General features: G+C 38.7%; 1 protein-coding gene across 7 annotated transcripts in view; it reads left to right on the top strand.

The window, feature by feature from the left end:
• NTNG1 (netrin G1) overlaps positions 1-19,177 on the top strand; it is a 325,438-nt gene that overhangs the window by 230,063 nt on the left and 76,198 nt on the right. For all 7 annotated transcript variants that reach the window (XM_060006519.1, XM_060006488.1, XM_060006476.1 and 4 more), the window contains exons 3-4: positions 5,175-5,347; positions 15,924-15,950. In XM_060006519.1, coding sequence (XP_059862502.1) covers positions 5,175-5,347; positions 15,924-15,950 — 200 coding nt within the window. The remainder of the gene's footprint in view (positions 1-5,174; positions 5,348-15,923; positions 15,951-19,177) is intronic.

The raw sequence follows: 19,177 nt of genomic DNA on the forward strand, positions 1-19,177 counted from the left end.
CTTGTGACAGCTGCTCACTAAAATACAGGAAGTGCAGACCTGGTTAAAAGCAAGAACACACTGGTTTTCATTAAGTTTGCATCACAGAATAGAGCTCACTTTTTTTTTTTAAAGGTCTGTCTTAGCAATGCCCTTATTTGACAGTGTGTGCAATTTGTTGCTTACACACAAGTGGATCTTTGAGGTACAAGCAAGTCAATTAGTTCTATCTGCAGTGTCTTGGTATGTGTTCTATACATGTAAACAGAATCGGTGAATAGGCTCAGCTCTTCAGAACATCAGATCCGTGACTGCTAGCAAAGCCTGTTAGATCTCCACTTGTACAGTTCCTCCCCCACCTAATGTGATGGCAAACGTGGCAGCTGGATGGCCAAGGAAATGGATAATGAATCTGTCAGAGATGAGTGGATGTCACGGGAGTCTGCCTTCCACCCCATCACAAGGCCGGAGTTCATAACACCAGGAATTGAGAGCGATCTCCCAGCATTGTGAAATACATTTTTTTTTCCGTTGGAGGAAAAGCCACTCTGGCAAGCGCTCTAAATAAAGGATTTCAGTGTCTGATTGGAATGGGATGATGAGAATAAACTGAGCTGTGGCAAATGAAAGGGAGCCGTTTCCAAATACAGGCCAATGACATTGTGCCTCAGCGTCCACTTTCACAAGCTCAGCCCTGGCACAGCAGTTGTCACAATGACTGAAGAAAGACAGTCCAGGAGCCGAGCTAGGTCAGCAGATTTACGAAGTTAGAGCTGTAGCCAGCACCCAAGCAGCACTCTGCCAAACTTTAGCCGACCCAGGTGGCCATCCTTACAGGAAGGAGTTGAAACTAAAAGATGCACACTCCAGAACAATTATGCTACCTAAATGCTCTCCTCTAAGCTGTGTTTATCCCTCCTCTAAGTTGCGTTCTTCTCCTAGGTCTTTTAGGCATCTTTTTAGGATAGCTCTTGCGTTAGCTTTCAGGCATTTGGCAAATCCTCTGGAGTTTAAATTAAATTAAATTGAGTTTACAAGGTCTCACCAATTTTAGAGTTCCCTTTGCCCAATATAAGGTTAGTTATGAAAACCAGTGGTGAGGGCAATTTTCAGCACACATCATGGAGTGTTTGACTTAGGGCAGTGCCTATTAATTCTCTATTCTTAGTCCATTGCTGTATTCATCATAGTAGAACAGGCACATGAAGTCCCTGCTTTCAGGAAGTTTAGTTGTTTATTAGTCACTTGTTTATTTGTCAGATATTTTTTAAACACTTATTACGTGCCAAGTAGCTTGACCCATGTTAGGGATGTTACAATAAATAAGACAAATATGACTGCTGCTCCCAGGAGCTTACACTCCAGTGAGAGTGACAGAAGAATAAACAATTACAATACAGCCTAAGTCTAGAGCAAAGATAGTGTGGACTTCATCCTGTGGCTGGCCTTACCTCATGTCAGAGGAGCCCATAGGAAAGGCATTCTGGTGGGTCAGAGAAGGATTCAGATAGTTAATCAGCAGATGGCTTTGGAATGTCACCTAGGAGCCAGACACTGAGATTTCCAAGTTGACATCTGAATGGTAAAAATTATGCAGGTAAAAGAGGTAGAGTTATGTTCTAGGCATAAGGAACAGCTTAAAAGATTACGCAAAGGCAAAGTTTGAAGAACTAATTGTAGAATTGGTAGTGGTGCAAATAAAAATGGGGAAAGAACAAGAGATAGATTTCAAAGGGACTTGTAGGCCATGTTAGAGAGCTTGGACTCTATTCTGAGAATAAAGGGAAATTTTTCAATGGTTCTAAGCCAAGGTGACCCAGGTATTTTTGTGTAAATGATCGTTTTGACTATTGTGATGAGATTGGGCTAAAGAAGAGTATGAGAGGAGGCGGAAAGGTCTCTATAGAAGCCATTGTAATAAACCAGATCAAAGATGATGATGATGTCAACAGGGACGTGGCAATGGCTAGAACTGTATGTATTTGAGAGTCATCGAGGAGGAGGAATTTCAGAACTGGGTGAGAGACTGAGTAAAGACAAATTAGATGTGATAGGAAAGGGAGTGGGAGTGGTCATTCTTGACCAGCTGACTAGAAGGTGATGCAATATACTGAGAAAGAAAACACAGAAGGATGAGTAGGTGGGGGAGGGAAGCCAAATAATTCAGTTTGGGATATGCTGGATTTGACATGTTCAGGAGAGAGATCCGTGATGGACGTTACAGCACCAGGACTTATCCACATGTTGAGCAGATGATCTTCACCTAGTGATAATGGAAGGAGAGAGTTCTGTGGATTCCTATGGGTAACAGAGAATCTGAATCTCCTAAAATATTTCCAATTGTTTGAGTTTATTTTGCATGTTTTTACTTTTTTCTAGGGGAAAAAAATGATGCAAATTTGCTTTAGATTGCCTATAACTCAAAAGTAGTTGAGGACCACAGAGGAAATTGAAGGGACATCCTGGATAAAAGTGCCCAAGGAAAGTCACTTAAGCTGACTGTGCTGATCCAGACCCCAAAGAACAGCACATGAGGAGAACAACAGAAGAGGGTTCTGAAAATGACCTTGAGAATCCAGTGGGGAGAGTGTGTCAGGGGAAATGGAGTGGTCCCACAGAGTCAAATCCCCTAAGGAGATAGGTAAAGCAAGGAAGGAAATCCATTACATCTTCACCAGGAGGTCATGGGTGGTCTTGGCAAGAGAGGTTGTGGTTAGTTGGAAACAGTGAGTGTGTGGGAGATGAGAAAAAGGAGATGGCAAGTGTAGAAAACTCAAGAAGGGGAAGGAGAGTGTTAAAGTGGTAGCGAGAAAAGAAGACTAGGGTACAAAGTAGATATTTTTCTTCCTTAAGATGAGAGAGAAGCAATGAGTAAAAATTCTAAAAGCAGAAGGAGCCTTAAGTAACAACCAACCAAACCAAACACACAGAAGCTTTTAAAGGAATCAGAAGCTTAGAGAGATAGGGTGTCTACAGTAGGTATGATAGATATCAGGAAAGAGTAATGAATTGAGTTGAGCCTTGAATGATTAAAAATCTTTGGACAGGTGAAAATGAACCATTAATTGAAAGAAATATGGGAAAATAAGACTAAATATTCATCTATTCTTCTTTCACTTCCTTTTGTTATTCAAAAAATATTTTCTCAGCAAATATAAAGTCTTTAGAATAGAAATTGCCTACAACTCAGACTGACTACCAGTATGAAAGTATTAATAGCTACAAGGTATATAATCCAATTTACAATTACTACTTGCATTCTTGGTCTTCACACATGAAACCAGCATATTCTTTGGGGTCACATTGTTCATTTCCTCATTTGGAATTTTAAACACCAGATAGGGTGCTAAATCAGTATAAGCTGGTGCTTCTAACACTTAAGTTTCTAACATCTTCCATATTTATAAACACACCCATAAATAAAGGTGCTAATGAAGGAAGGAGAAAGATTCTTTAATAAGCAGCTTAACGCAAGTAACTCCCTGCATGTAGGAGATTTTTATAAGACCTAGCTCATAATTAAACACTGTCTGTTTTACTTAACTGAATTTTTTCTCTTTTTAAAAGATTGTATGAATGTTAAAGACTCTGTTTATGTGTTGATGTTGAATAGGTATTGTTTAAATGGTAGCCTTTCAGCTTATTATAATTTACAACTATACAGAGGGCAGAGTGTAGTTATAAGTACTATGAAGTGTAGTCGACCCCTGAGGAAGCTGAGGCTTGGTCTTACCCAGGGAGGTTTGAGTGGGTGGCTATTGCTTTAGGGGCTACACCTTTTAGTTAGAAGAGAGCCCAGCAGCCCTCAGGAATAGTCTTAGCCATTCCTTTGTTTCCTTGCCGTAAGTACGGGTCAGTGTTCCAAACAGACCATTAGTGCACAAGAAAGAAGTTTGGATGTTACTGTACACACATTATAGAGACCAACAGCAGTTGTTAAAGAATCTTATTTTCATGACATCTGCCAAAAAAGAAAGCAAATGTAAAGCACTATAATATTTCTTCATTTTTATGAAACTTGACTTTCTATATTTTTGTCCTAGTTCCTAGAAAGGGCCAGACTAGTTTAAAAATGCACACACACACATGCACACACACACACACACACACACACACACACACACACACTTTCGGGTTCTAACCCTGACAGATCTTGGCCCTTTACCCCCAGGTCTGGGTATCAGGTCCTTTCCTTTGTGTGGACACATCTCTTCCCACATACGTTGTTCTGCCCTCTGGTCATGGACATTCTGTTGGCCTAGGCTTTATTTCTCCAGAGGATGTGGCTCATACTTTGTATCTTATAAGTTATAACCTGCTACCTCAACAGATATCAAGTTGGCCTTTGTAGTTTTACAGTCAGAGACTTTGGATATGGGAATGTATTTTTGTAGAAATTGCATATTCCATTGTTTCCTCTCATATATTACAGCATTATTCACAGGCACCAAAGGGAAGGCCTTGGCTAATGACCTCAAACCCCTGCCACACATAGGTTTTCATTTTCTAGTATTCGAAACGTCTTTTTTCCTGAGTCCTTTGACCCATTTATGAGAGATCTTTGTGATTATTTTATGTGAGTAGGAAATCTGAGGATTATTCAGGTTACTTAGAGGCCTTCGTGGAAAAACTCTTCTGCCTGAGGAATGTCATTTCAGAGCCCAGAATGAGAACATCTGTTTATAACCGCTTGGGGTCTATAAAATAAACCTGAATAGCAAATTATCTCAATGGTTATATTTCTTTTTAAACAAATAAGAGTAGTCCTTCTGGTTTAAGGAAAAACAGAAGATGACATTGTTCTTCAAAGCCAGATGTATTGTAGATTTGATAATAGCACAGAAAAGCCTCTCACTAGTGGCAATATTTTGGATATCTGTTGGGAAATCCCTGATTTCAGAGCACAGTTTCCTTAGGTGAGCGTCAGACCCCACCTAACTGACTTGTATTAAGATTCCTCAAAGTGTGGGATGAGGTCAGGCTGTATCATAATCCCTCCCCCACCCCTACCCCCAAGGACACTTGTTTAAAAGATTCGGAGGGTCAGGCCTGCAAATCTACATTTTACTAAGTCTTTAGGGAGAACTCAAGCACTACGGGCTGTGAGAGCCTCAATCCTAGAAGACAGATGGATAAAGCCTCAGTGATCACCAAGACAACTGGACTTAATGAACTCTTGTCTCTCCTCTGCCTAGGTGCAAATGTAATCTCCATGCCACTGTGTGTGTGTATGACAACAGCAAATTGACCTGTGAATGTGAGCACAACACTACAGGTCCAGACTGTGGGAAATGCAAGAAGAATTATCAGGGCCGACCTTGGAGTCCAGGCTCGTATCTCCCCATCCCCAAAGGCACTGCAAATACCTGTGAGTAACTTTTGCTCGGTAATACCATATTTTGTGCACGATGAGCTGAGAGTTCCTCTCAATTTCACTTGCAATTGTGCTTTCACTCCTCTTACCAAGAGTCCCATTCCTCTTCAAAATGCAGCTAAAGCTTTCATCCCTATTTTGCCACTTGTAAGCACATTTTAGCACTTGGATCATCTGTTAAAGTCAGTCTTCCAACATTCACATCAGTGTGTTGGGAAATGATAGAAACCACAGGAGAAATTTTTTCTAAGTGGATGAAACAGGAGCTGCTTTTTTTGCTCCCCCAAATTAATCTCCTATTAAAATAACAAAGGCATTCAAAACTCCCAACTCTGACTTAATTTTAACCATAAACTACTTCCAGAAATTCTCTAAATGTTTACAATCCCATTTCCCATACTGGGTAACCTAAGAGATGCTTTGTCTAGAAGATGTTTCCCTCTCCAAATTTAGCTACAGCCTGACTTTGCTCAATGAAATGGTGGGCTTTTTCCAAATGCCAGCAGTTGATGCCACGCCTGGCGTGTATCCTGTTAGGAGAGGCTGCCTTTCGATAAAGAGTGTGACTGTAGGCCTGTAGGGACCACAGTAAGAAAAGGGATGTTTGTGTGCATGTGAAAAGAGCACAGGCATTATCTGTGTTCACAGGAAGCATGAGAGATGCCCCGTTATCACTCATGTGGGTGCCCCTCTGAAATCCCTGAACATTCCTAGGAAAACAAGTTCTGACACGCTCAAGGAGACAAGTAATTACTTCCAGAATAAATTGCCCAATTCTATGCATGGACCAATTAGCCACTCACAAAAGCCCAAGGTTTGACCTCTCTTAAAAGTAGAGAAGGGTGAGGTTGAGAATACACCCATTCAAGTGAGAAGTAACAGAAACAGCAGGACAGTGAGTAGTGGGGGAATGAGACCTTGAAGAGCCACCAGCTCCATGCAAGGCTAAGAATGTTATCAGGCACTTCAAAGCAGCAGCTGTGAGAAACCAAACCTCAGAAACTAATAGCCAGGAACCAAGACCTTATCAAGTTAAATGTAAAAGTAATGGACCGAGTAACAGGCCATAAAGAATGGGGGCATGAAATGATGTTAAAATTTCTATGAAGCAGGAAAAAAAATCTGTCAAAGGCTAAAAAAAAAAAAAAAATCCCCCTTTGTGAAGGTATTCTATTTCTTTCTGTGTTAAAGAAAAAACTGACAGCCTAGCTCCTAAAATTAATACATAAAGTTCTATTGAGCAGAAATGTTTTTTTTTCAAGGCGGTTTTATTAACAGAGACTCCATGGGCTTTCCTCAATTGTTGAGAGCCATAGACTCGTGAATTCAGGAGGAATCTCATGAGGTTATTTGTTGCCATACCCTGTGACTAGCTAGAATTCCTATCACCACAGTTGTCAAATTTAGTTTAAAGGTTTCCTCAAATGAAAATGACTCAGATTTCATTTTTGATGTCTGCTGCTCCTTTAGTGGGACAGGATGGAAGAGAACAATGTTTACAAACACTTGGTGGCATTCTGGCTCATCCTCAGGGCAGGCCAACTTGTCAGGGCTACTAGAAAGGCAGCTGGGAGAGACTGCTGTTGAAGGCATTGGCTTCTATTCTAACACGACACTGTTTTTTTCTACCCATAACTGTACCTCAAAGTCTTGCTTATTTCAAGACATTTTCACTGGAAAGACCTTGTGCCAGCCAAGCTTTTTCACTGGAATGGATTTCTTGTTATATTCTCCATGGAAATGGCTTACATAGCCCTAATATAATGCAACCTCTTTCAATTGTCCATGTGGATTCTATTGTCTATCCATCCCTTAGTTTTTCTTGGCCTTCTCTAGACTTTTCCCCATTTCTGTTAAAATATGAAGGTGACAGATGGACACAATGGCCAAGGAGGTTGAATTCAACGTTTCAATCCTCAATATGGCCGAAGCTAGATTGAAGATTTTAAGATAACCTGCAATGGTCCAGTCTTGCAATGGAAAGAACCCCTTTAAAGAAATCTCTGCCACATCAGACTGCTTGCAAATGTCCAAGGACGGAAGTAGGCAATTAAGTGGTTTAGTACACAGGTTCCAGAATCAAATACCAGTTTGTCCATTCACTAGCTCAGTGACCTTGAAAAAGTAAAGTATCAATATTAACCTCTCTAACACTTGGCTTCCCATCTGTATTGTGAGGATACTAACAGTTCTTACCTCATAAGGATTTTGAGAGAAGTGAATAAGCTAATGCATGTAATGTGTTTAGCATAACACCTACCACAAAGTAAGTGTTCAAAAATAATTTTATTTTTAGGCTTTTTTTCATAAGGCAGACTTGTCAATTATTGGACAGTTTTAATTGTTATAAAACTTATTTCTTAACATTAATATTGAGTGTCTCCTAATTTCCAACCACTTTTTCTTTTTAAGTCTTAAAACTCTATATCAACCCCAGTTTTCTTTCTTGTCCAGATTAACATCATCAGTTCCATTTCTCATTTGATAAGATTTTCAACTCTCTTACCTAGTTGTTTGCCCTGGAAGTCCTCTGAATTTTTAGTGTGGAAATTTAAGCCAAACTCAGGACTTCTAGCACTGTTATGATTCTCCTGTCATTTTGACTTTTTCTTACACACATGCATACATGCACACACTCACGTGTGCACGTGCCCACACATACATGACTCGAGTTGGTACATTACAAGTCAGATATTAAGAGGGACACTCAGGATATGCTGTATCCTAATACAGGAATAAAAAACCTAAGAAGTAAAAAGGAGTGGCTACAATCTCTGATCCCTCAACACCAACTCTTCAGTAGCCTAGAAATAACACTCACATTGGATAATCTCTGGATTTAGCAGAACTTCAAGCAGCCAGGATTTTTGAATAAGAAGATCAGTTCCTGCCTACTCTTAGCATAAAAACTAGGAAGGCTTCATTACATCAGGAAATCTTAAGATCTCCCTTCAAAACCATTCAGCCCATCACTCAAAAGTTCCTTAAACTGGGACCTTGCTGGGAATACTATGGCTTGGAAGTCGTAAATTCTGGAGCAGCTCCAAGGCCACTTTTGTATGGAGCATATAGAGCCAGGAGAGAAGAATACAGAGCCCCAGCCCTCTAAAACACCGCCACCCCAATCTGTGAGACACACCACATTTCCCCATGCCTGTCATTATAATAGACTCGGCAGAAGCAGAAGTAATAACTCTTGTGATGATATTTTTATTCATTGTGCTTTTTACTGAAGACTCAGTGTGTTTTCTTGGTTCTTTAAAGCCATATGTATGTGTATCAATATATTTCTTATTTTTCTACAAAGCTTATGTTTTATCTGTAAGACATCTTTCTTCTTCTCCCTATTGATCTTCATTCTATTTTTGATAGAATTCTATTTTGAATGTCCTTTGAATTTCATTTCTGTTTTCCAAGTAGATAGAAACTCTGTCCAACTTCACGCTTAATCATGATTCTCTTGATTCCCCTTGTCTAGCTCATAAATAAAATTCTGATCCCTCTTGAAACTCTGATCCCTACTTATAGATGCTGAAAACTTAACAATTAACCTTTAGGAATAGTCATTTCAAAAAAGGTAATATAATATTGTCTATACCTCTGCTTGCCAGACTGTGTCCTATGACCCTTACAAGAATTCCATGGCCAAATAAGTTTGGAAAATGCTATACATTATACTGACTCTTAGATATTCACATTACCTTATTAAAAACATTTGAGAACCCTAAAATAAGTAATCTATTTTATCATGTGTTTCCCACACTTTATTGTTCATGGAACACTTAAAAACCTTCTATAAAACACTCTTGGGGACATGCTGCTGTAAATAATTTCCTCAGCTTTCTGATAGAAATGTCATGGAGAAAAGCCCAGCTAGTTCAGCTGTATTGAATCTTTTACTTTCCTCTTACCTACACAGTCTAATATTCTTCCAAGAAAGAAAATTAAATTGGTCTGACATTGACATTATTTGTTCAGAAATCCGACTTGAATTGTTACACAATATCTAGGTCTCCTCTGAGCGATGGAAAGTAATTTAATGATTGTTCTATTATTTTCTCTGGTATCAAATTTGCATTGACCAATTTATATTTTCTCAGGCGTACATGTGTATGTCATTATCCAGACAATTTCCTAAGTGCTTTACATGCATTAGTTCATTTTTAACTCACAACAATTTTATAAGGTAGATGCTACTATTTTCACGTTATAGAGGTGGAATCTGATGACTACTAAGGAAAAGTATCTTGTTTAAGGTTTAGCTACCTAGTCAGAATGAGAAGGAAGGTTTGAACCCAGGTGTGTCTTGAGCCCAAAGACTGTACATCTCACTATATGGCTTCTCAGGTTAAAGTTCAGTGACTTCCTCTGTCCTCCACTGGGGTGTGGACTCCATCTGACACCTGTTTGAACAAGTCGGTCTTCTCTAAACCTGCTCTCTCCCACTTTTCTTCCTAGATTGCTGCTTGTTATTTCTTTGCCTTCAAAGACTCCCCTTCTACCTTGTTTTAAATTTTCATTCTCAGTGTACAGTTTTCTTCCTTGATATTCCTATCTAATCTTGTGGTTTTAGATCTTATTAATATTGGTTTAATGCTAATAAATTATAGCCTGAATCTTTCTAATGAACCCAGGCCATTTTTTTCAGCTGTCTATGAAAATCTCAAAGTCAACATTGCAAGATACTGAATTCATTTCTTTTCCCCAAATCACCTTTTTCTTCACTCTCTATTGAAATTCTGCTCATTTTTCAAGACTACTCCTCAATGTGAACTCCTCGATGCAGCCTACCTAGACTGTCCTATGCAAAATCAGCTGCTCTTTTCTTGATAATGTGTATATATATATATATATATATATATCAAGATAGATTCTTGGTAATGTATGTGCACTTACAATTGGTTGACTATAATCAAAATTACCATGATAGTGATAATAATGATAGCTGATATTTATTAAGCTTACCATAGCCTTTTATATTTTGTGAAGTGCTTTATGTACTTTCTTGCATTAAATCCAACTGACTACAATGATCTTGGGCAAGCTCTTTGTGTTTGAGTTTTTCTCCCGTCAGTAAAATAAACCTGAGTATTGACATCATAGGGTTGTCTCAAAAATTAAATGAATTAACACACGTAAGATACTTAGAACGGTGGTAGGCACATAGTAAGCACACAATGAAGTTAACTGTTATTATAATTGCACTGAAATCTAGCATGTGGACCCATCCCAGTCTAAAGAGCAAATTCTCTCTTTGGAGACAACAACTGTATGGGGAGATAAATTGTGCCCAAATGCCGGATTATTCATCCACAATATGAAATAACTGTTACAGAGTTCAGAATATTTAAGTCCTTATGATCAGTGTATTCTCTCCCCTGTAATTAAGTCTCCTTGTAGAGCCAGATACTAATCAGAAGGTTGCTTGGTGAGCATGGGAATTAAATTCAAAAATTTTAATGATTCAAATGCTAATAACATCAGGCTGAAACATCGGACCCATCCATCCTACCCCAGGGTCAACCTCCCTAATGCCAACAGAACACTGAAGGCCTGAAAGTTTACAGGTTACCCCTCCCTCTTCCTGAGACAGTGCTAGGCCAGTACTGCCACCACATGCCTGAAGATGCTCTTCTTTGCAGGCTTTTACCTTCTGACTAGCTTTTCTTCCAATCTTCAGGTATGTTAATACACTAAGTTATCAATAGATTAATGTCACCTCTGTCAAATTTGTCATAGACACTCAGGCCCCAGAGCCCTTCTGTTGTTCTAAGATGACTTAGCTAACTCTGATTGGATCATTTATGTGTTGATTTAACAGTACAATTCTGTGAAGGCAATTTTATTTCCTTCACTTTCAAGTTCCTGGGAGACAACTCACCGTACCTCCTATCCACAGCAGTTTGGACCAGGGAACCGGGTTGAAAGGACGTAGGAAGTAGTTCCTCTAGAATACAAATGAGGCTGCAGAATGTTTTCTTACTCATCACCTACTTCTTTTTCAGCTGGGCTTTTTGGAGGTAGAGCTCCCAGTGACTGCAGCCTGGCTAGAAGAAAATCTAGTCACCTACTTGATAGGCTTTTTTCAAACCACCTAACACAACAATGGTAATATTTTCTCTCAGTTTAAAGCATGCTGAATCCTCATCTCTTCTGCCTCCCTCTTGATGAGAAGCTGTTGAACTTCCCATTGATTCTCAAAAGGAGTTATGACTTTTAGGACTGCATTCATCTGCTTTGAAAAATCAGAGTGTTTATTTTTGAGGTCTCCATCAGGTTGTCTTCCTTAAGCTTAACTATGTCCCCTTTAGCCACATACTTGGTGGGAGGGTTAGTAAAGTTGGAAGAAGAAGAAGGAGACGGAGAAGGAGAAGAAGAGGGAGAGGGAGGGGAGGAAGGAGAAAATAACAAACTATATAAGTCTACTAGGGTCTCGTCCCCCAACTGCAGTAGAATTCCTTAAAAAAATAAATAAATAACTATGGGATTGGGGAGGGCTGGGTGAGGAGGGAAGAACTGTAAGTACCTACAAGCTTAGCACTTTCACATTCTTTGGCCCTTTGGCTTACTCAACATGTATGTGTATCTCTGACTGAAGGAGCATATCTATTCTAGAAGAAGCAGAAGTCCTAAACTCATATACCACGTATTGCAGAACCTTCCCTTAAAGCTCATTCGTACCTGTGTTTCATTTCCTCGGTGTCAGTTTAGCAGTGTCTCAGTAGATGGGGATAATTATCTGCTCTAGTGTTGACTATAAAGGGGTCAATTTGGACGAGGACCTTACTTCTCACTGTGTCTTCGATTTCCTCTTCTGTAAAATTAAAGTGCTGAGTGAGATTATTTCTTAACTCCCTTTCAGCTCTCCATTTTTGGTCACTCTTTCTGAATTCACTTATCTGGTGCCTTCCTTTTTTCTTTCCTTCCTATCTACTTATCATCTATCTTTCCCAAAGATTTTTGAGGTTGTTTCAGAGATAGGTTAAGCCAATGAAGCTTAAATTACAGGGCTCCTCACTAGACTCCTTCTAAATTAAAAAAAAAATCTAATTTCATGTCTGATTTTATACTTTAAAGTTAATATTCCCCCAAAAAGCTCCTAGATTTGTGTTTGCTTTAGGTCCCACAAAATCTGCATTTCCCCCTGAATAGCTTAGGGAAAAAGACAAATAAAAATAAGAGCATACAAATAGGAATATAAAAGGAAGGTGTGAGAAAAAAAGAATAGAAAGAAAATAAGCCAAACATTAAATCAGTTTACCCAGTTGAGCATCAAGCTGACCTCTGAGTTTCCTGGAAGGCAAAGTGGTGAAGGGCATATCTACACATTGTATAACTCTTGCTATTAGAATGGAGGAAATGTCCAAAGAGAACAAAAATATTTATTAACACTGAACTCTGAGAAATGTCTCAGTGGAACATTTTATAGGGGACAAGACTGTACTATGACCAAAAGTGGTATTTTCACTCTGATAGAAACCTTCTATCAGAAACAGGCGATAAATTTTTGCTCAAATGTACATCGAGCAACTCCTCTGTACCAGGCATTGTCCTGAGCAGACAACAGAGATACAGACATGATGCTCGTCCCCTCAGAGGTCTCAGGCAAACACACAATCATAAGGATAAGTTGATAAGTTGCTCACAGAGGCCTGCACAAAGAGGTGTGCCATCACAAAGGACACTGGCTACAGGGAGGTGAAGAAGGAAGGGAAGAAATAACTTCTGAGCTCAATTTTAAAGGTAAACATATTCTTTACATAATAGTTGTCACTTCACAGGGAATGGTTAAAAAAACTGCCAACACATCTAGACAATTTTCCTGAATGTAATCTGACTATCATTCCTGTGGCTTATGGGCAACCATCACTGTTGTAAGATGGAGTTGCATTCATTGATTCAGCACTTACAGACCCCAGAGATACCCACCTTTCATGAAGAATTGTAGCCTTCCCGTGTTCGTTTCTTAAGCATTTGAAAGATTTCTCATGACTTACTCATAGCCTTTTCAATGCATATAACTGGTTTATTAAATTCTTTAGTTTGTAGAGGACCAAAAGCAAGGTGTTTGAACATTACAATAAGAAACATTAGGGAAAAAATAACATTTGACAGTATACTAATGGACATCCCTTGGTGCTCAGGTATTTTCAACTTCAAAAATCTTTATTCCAATGAGCAGTTTAAAAATCTTTTCTAAGCAATTCCCATTTTACAACAATGGAATAGAAAGTGACTCACCTGGTAGCACCTCACAAAATTTTAAACCACAAAATGAGAAAGAGCCTGAATTTTAAACATCCAAATGTTAGTTAATAGAAAACATCTTAATGAGGAAAATAGGATCTCATATGGCCTTGCTTGGCAAGGTTTGTATAGCTGCAATGAACATTTCTCCCAGCACTGGCATCCCCAAAGGCATGGAAACATTTCTGCATCTTTCTAAAGTATTCAACTGCAGCAAGTACTGCATCAAACAGTCTTACAGGTTTGCTCTCCACTGTGTCTGACCAAACATCCTGAGAACTCCGCCTTGCATTATGCATGGCCCTCTAACTCCATGCAAGTTTGAAAACACATGAAAAGTCTCTTCCTGCCATCCCAACTTCCATTCTCTTTGACTGATTACGAAGGCATAGCAGTTCCTTGTAATGGAGCAGGATTTTCAGTCATGGGGAAATTTGGAGCTTCTGCAACTGATACTAAAATTATGATGCTGCCATCATACCTCACTCAAAAGTGGATTTGCAAAGGAAAAAAATAAAGATTCAGTACCAAGTCAGTGTCACACTGTGGCAAAGATAGTCTACTGAAATGTCAGGTTAGGAATCCAGCAGTCCTTTGCAGAAATCGCATCCAGCTTGAAATTCAGTTCAGACAAAGTTAAAACATGGAAATGAAAATTTAGCTTTCCAGTTTTGGTTGGTCAGCGATCAGTAATTAAGCTGAAGCATCATAAGTTCTGTGCATTTAAAATCAAGAGACTTTGAATATATCTAATAACTGAAAATCAGATTTCATCCCTTCCAGGCTTTTTTAAAACATCTTGGTAAGCTTTAATTTCTCCTTCTCCCCTCCTTACTAAGAAATAGGAAAATAGCTCTTGGTTTTAAAGAATACAAAGCTAGAAATCTCTGAGCAAGATGCAACGATTAGTTAAAATAAGCAGAGGGCAGTTGTTCAAAGATTAAATACTAAAATAGAAATTTAATGATTCCTACATTTACCACCTGTTAGCACACTTCACGATGTGGAGAACAAGTCCGAACAGCTCATTAACAGCTATCATTTATTGACTGTGTACCATGTGTCAGACATTTTTATGGATTATCTCATTCAATTCTCACAGCAGCCCTGTGCAGTAGATATTATTAGCCCCTTTCACATGAGGAAACAGGCTTTTAGAGAGGCTGGGAACTTGCCTGAAATCACCCAGCTAGTCAGTTGCAAAGCATGACTCTTACTCAGTTCTGTCTTATTTGCATCTCATGCTCTCACCCACACCACTCCCTGAATTTAGTGGAAATGTTACAAATCTCTGACTTCTAATTAGTAGTATCTATCATGGTGTTGCTTGCTTGATGACCCAACTATATCAATAATAGTAATCACAGCAAAGATGGTTGGTTATAGCACATACCACCTGCCAAGCAATGCTTTGAGTACTTTAATTATATATATATATATATATATATATATATATATATACACATATATATGTAATCCTTGCAACAACTCTAAGAGGTGGAGAACTGAGCCACAGAGAGCGTAAGCCACTGGCCCCAGGGTCACGCAGTCAATGAGTATAAGAGCAAAGCTTCAAACCGAGACAGCCTGGCTCTCATGTCCCTGCTCTTGGCTAGGGGTTTTCATCCGGATACAGACTAAATTCACGTCCACATTTATACCAAGTTCAGTCACATTCTGAAATGGTTCTACCACCTCAGCAGAGCTTGGCAATTAAAGTAGAAGCTGAAAAATCGACGAAGCCCAAATCGAACAACCTAATGTGCTCTTGAATCATTCTGCTCAATTTAATTTCTATTACAGAATTTAATCTAAATATCTGACAAGTAAAAGAAGACTAAAAATGATGGTTATATGTAGTTAATCAGATAAAATGCCAAATGACTTTCAACACCTAGCACATGCATATCAACACATCTAAAGAGATCTATTGCATATGTGGATATATTTGCACAGGCCCATATAACGCAGACTTGGTCTTTGTGCCCAGAACACAAGCCTAGCTTAATATCTGTTTTGAACCACATAAAAATTTTCATTAACCTTACAAGTAAGCACAAAATGTTTGATATCACGAAGCTGTCTTGAACAAGCTGCTAAAGTTGAACATTAATTTCCCAACTCGGATGAGTTCAAGGAGTTGTAGAATAAAGCAAAATGGTCTCAATGGATGGATATATATTTGGGGTTTTTTTTGTGCTATTTTTCTTATGACCTGAATGTTATCAAGTGTTTATGTTTCTGAGATTTTTATATCATGTTAAAGATGTCACATACTAATAAATGTCTAACAGCTTTTCTTTATTGTTTTCTTTCTCTCCAGGTATCCCCAGTATTTCCAGTATTGGCAGTAAGTAAAAAAAAATCACCAATCCAATTCTAGGCCAGCTTTGCTTTGTTGTTCAGCTCCTCAGATCTATTTTCCCAGTGTCCATTTCTGACGTAAGAGAGTATTTCCTTTGTGAATTGAATTGCTGTGTTTGTTCTCTGCACATACATGGTGAGAGCACAGATAAAATAGTTATCTGTGTATAACTCCTCTGGGGATATGGCAGTGCTGCCGCTTGCCTGACTACTGTTAATCAATGAAGGCTACCTTTACAGAGGTGCAATTAGTTACATAACCATAACTCATTTAGCAAAAATATAAACAGTCCTATTTACCCATACCTGGTAACCAACAAACAACTTGAACTCTCTCCCTAGGACTGAATATGAATTTCTACTGTAATTTAGAAAAGCAGAGAATGAATGTTTTAGGCTTATTCATTAGAACCGAAAGAAATCACCATGCAACCAGGGAGCAGGAATTTTATTAGTGCATTAAACTTTAGCCTTTGTGAAGGCCTGAAAGAGGTAGGTTTGTGATCATTAGTCTTACTGGAGGAATGAAGGAAAAAAATAATCAGTATGTCCATTTCTCCCTCCTAAAATACAATTATCCGTGTTTTCCTGACTACTTAGTTTCAAGTTTGATAGCGAAGGGGTATGAAAAAATACATGCAAAATTTAAGAGTAAGGATACTAGAAATTCCTGCAAGAAATATTTTAGTAGAAATATCAGCAATTGAAAAGAGAAATCTCTCTTCAACATTCTGTGGAACATTTCTCTAGCACCATTGCAAAGAGAATTCTACCAGCTGTCATGGGAGAACCAGGCTGTAGCTCCCTCTTTACATTTAAAACAAGGACACCAAACACCAAGCCTGAAATACTCACTGAGGAAATGCCCCATAACTTTTCAGAGCCGAATCTCACATATTTTTAAATATTGTTCCCTTTCCCTCTGATGGCTAAAACCTTTGGACAGCTACTGAATAACTGATTTGAAATAAAGTACTGAAGAAGCCAAGATTATGCACTGTAAGTGAAAAGAAGCATTTTCACTGGGGTTTCACCCCTCAGTCTTTGTCATAGGTGCTGGGCCACACAGGGTGATACAAGTGTAAACAGCAGTGATTGGAGAATTCCAATACCCAACATCCATCTAAAAAGCAATACACTCCTAATTTGGATTAAACAACTTCCCGCTTCTTATAAATGCAGTCAGGTCTCCCAATTTATAAGTCAACCTAGTTTACTTACGCTTGAGAATAGGCCCGCACGTGGGTTTGTTAAGAACTAGACGTGTTAAATGCCATGAAAATCAGCCGCTTTGTAAATAGAAATAGGAGTAGTGTTCACATTCATTTAGATACCAGACTAATGCTGCAGCTTCCTCCTTGTGATCTTGTTGAAATGGCATCAGTGCTACAAACTTGCAAATGAAAACCTTCAGACCTAATAGTCTAATTTTTCTGCTGTAGTATCTCCCTTGGCGTTTGCCTAACTGTATAAATACGCCACATTGTGCTCCTTTCAGGCCTTGACAATTGCATTTGCGCATACATTTTGGAGCAAAAGGGAATCAAACAGAAGCAAACTGAGACAGATAATTGAGGCTGCTATGGTGATCTGACCTGTCAAAAGTTTCAGAAATGGATGGATGGAAAGTAGTTCTTTGGTGTTAGGGTGTGTTTCTGTTCGGAGTGTCAATCGTATGTTGCATGGAATTTCTGACTGTACTGCTCACCCAACATCTCATTCGGCCGCCTCCACCACATGCCCCATCTCTGAGCATCAGCAGATGTTGACCTTTTACACACTGAATCGGGAAATTCCAGTTTTGCTTTGTTTTATTTTGAAATCAATGGTGACCTGAAAGGATGCTTTGTTTTGCCTTTGGAAAATGTATTAACCTTTATTATCAGGAAACTAGGAAAATTTAGCTCCTTAATACCTAACTAAAACCCTCTAACAAATAAAGTGATAGCTTGTACCCCGCCTTCGTGATGCCTCTGGCTGTTCTGCTTGGAGTGCAATGGGTGTTCCCTCAGAGTTCTCAGGCAAACAGGATATAAGCGCTTCCAGGGGTCACCCAACATCACACACGACTAGCTTGCTTATTGCCTGGCTTTAAGGTCAAGAGATTTACCATAAAACCATCAAACATGATTGTATCTTCTAGGCTGCTTTAATGTTATTTACACATTCCTTCTTTGAGGACTCATAAGGTGCTCGCTGTGTGCACTGGTGGATGGATTCCTTTGCTCTCCAAAGGGCAAGAATTCATGCATAGATGACTCACTGCCTGTTCTAGAGGGCACAGAAATGGGGTTTCCAAGGTAAAGCCAGAGAAGAGAGAGCTGCTTGGATTTTTAACTAATTTTGGGTGTTTGCCAGGGCTTTTCCCTTTATCCCAAGGAAGGAATCAATGAACATAATTCCAAGTACACAGAAAGATGCCATTATAATATATGTAACACCCATGAGATTCCCATCATCAAAGAGCATCTCAAGGAAAATGAATGATGCCTATTATCAACATAAATTATTGATGTATGTAACCATAAGTTCATATACATATGCTATATACACAGTGACTGAAGATTTTAGAGGACTATTAGATTTCAGTACAGATTTCAAACTGTCAACACCTGTATTAAGGTTCAAATGCATAGACAGAGTGGTCATCCTTTCCGATCATCTGCTAAAAATGTTTTTGAAACAAATTTCCCATTAAGGTCATTTGTACCTGCTGTTGTCTATCTATTAGGAAATAGGTTTCCCAATCATCCCAAAAGTACTTGATTTAAAACTCAGTCATTTTGATGTGCTTTGGCCATGGCTGAAAAAATATTGGTGATAATGTCAGCAATTAATGAATCCCAAAATAGATCTGTAGCCATTTGAGCCTTATGAGCTCTGTTTTTCCTTTACCTGATGTAGTAGTAATTCATTCAGGTTTCACATTTTATGTAAAATGTATCATGCACTTATAAGTAAACATTCACAATTTTATCCAAGTGAATATTTGTTGATGCTGATGATCCAAATTAATATTTGGTTTGCTGTGGGTGTTTTTGTTAAAGTGATAAACTAATCATTATGTTCGAACATATATTATCAGATCCTTAGCCTTGAAACGCAAGTGATTTCACTAATTATGTTAAACAGTATATTATTTTTAAAAAAACATAATTAGAACAACAAGGGTTGGCCTAATGTGCAAATAGCTTTGTGTGAGTGATTATCACT

The sequence above is a fragment of the Delphinus delphis genome, chromosome 1 (genome assembly GCF_949987515.2).
Source record: "Delphinus delphis chromosome 1, mDelDel1.2, whole genome shotgun sequence".
In the NCBI taxonomy this organism is placed as follows: Eukaryota; Metazoa; Chordata; class Mammalia; order Artiodactyla; family Delphinidae; genus Delphinus; species Delphinus delphis.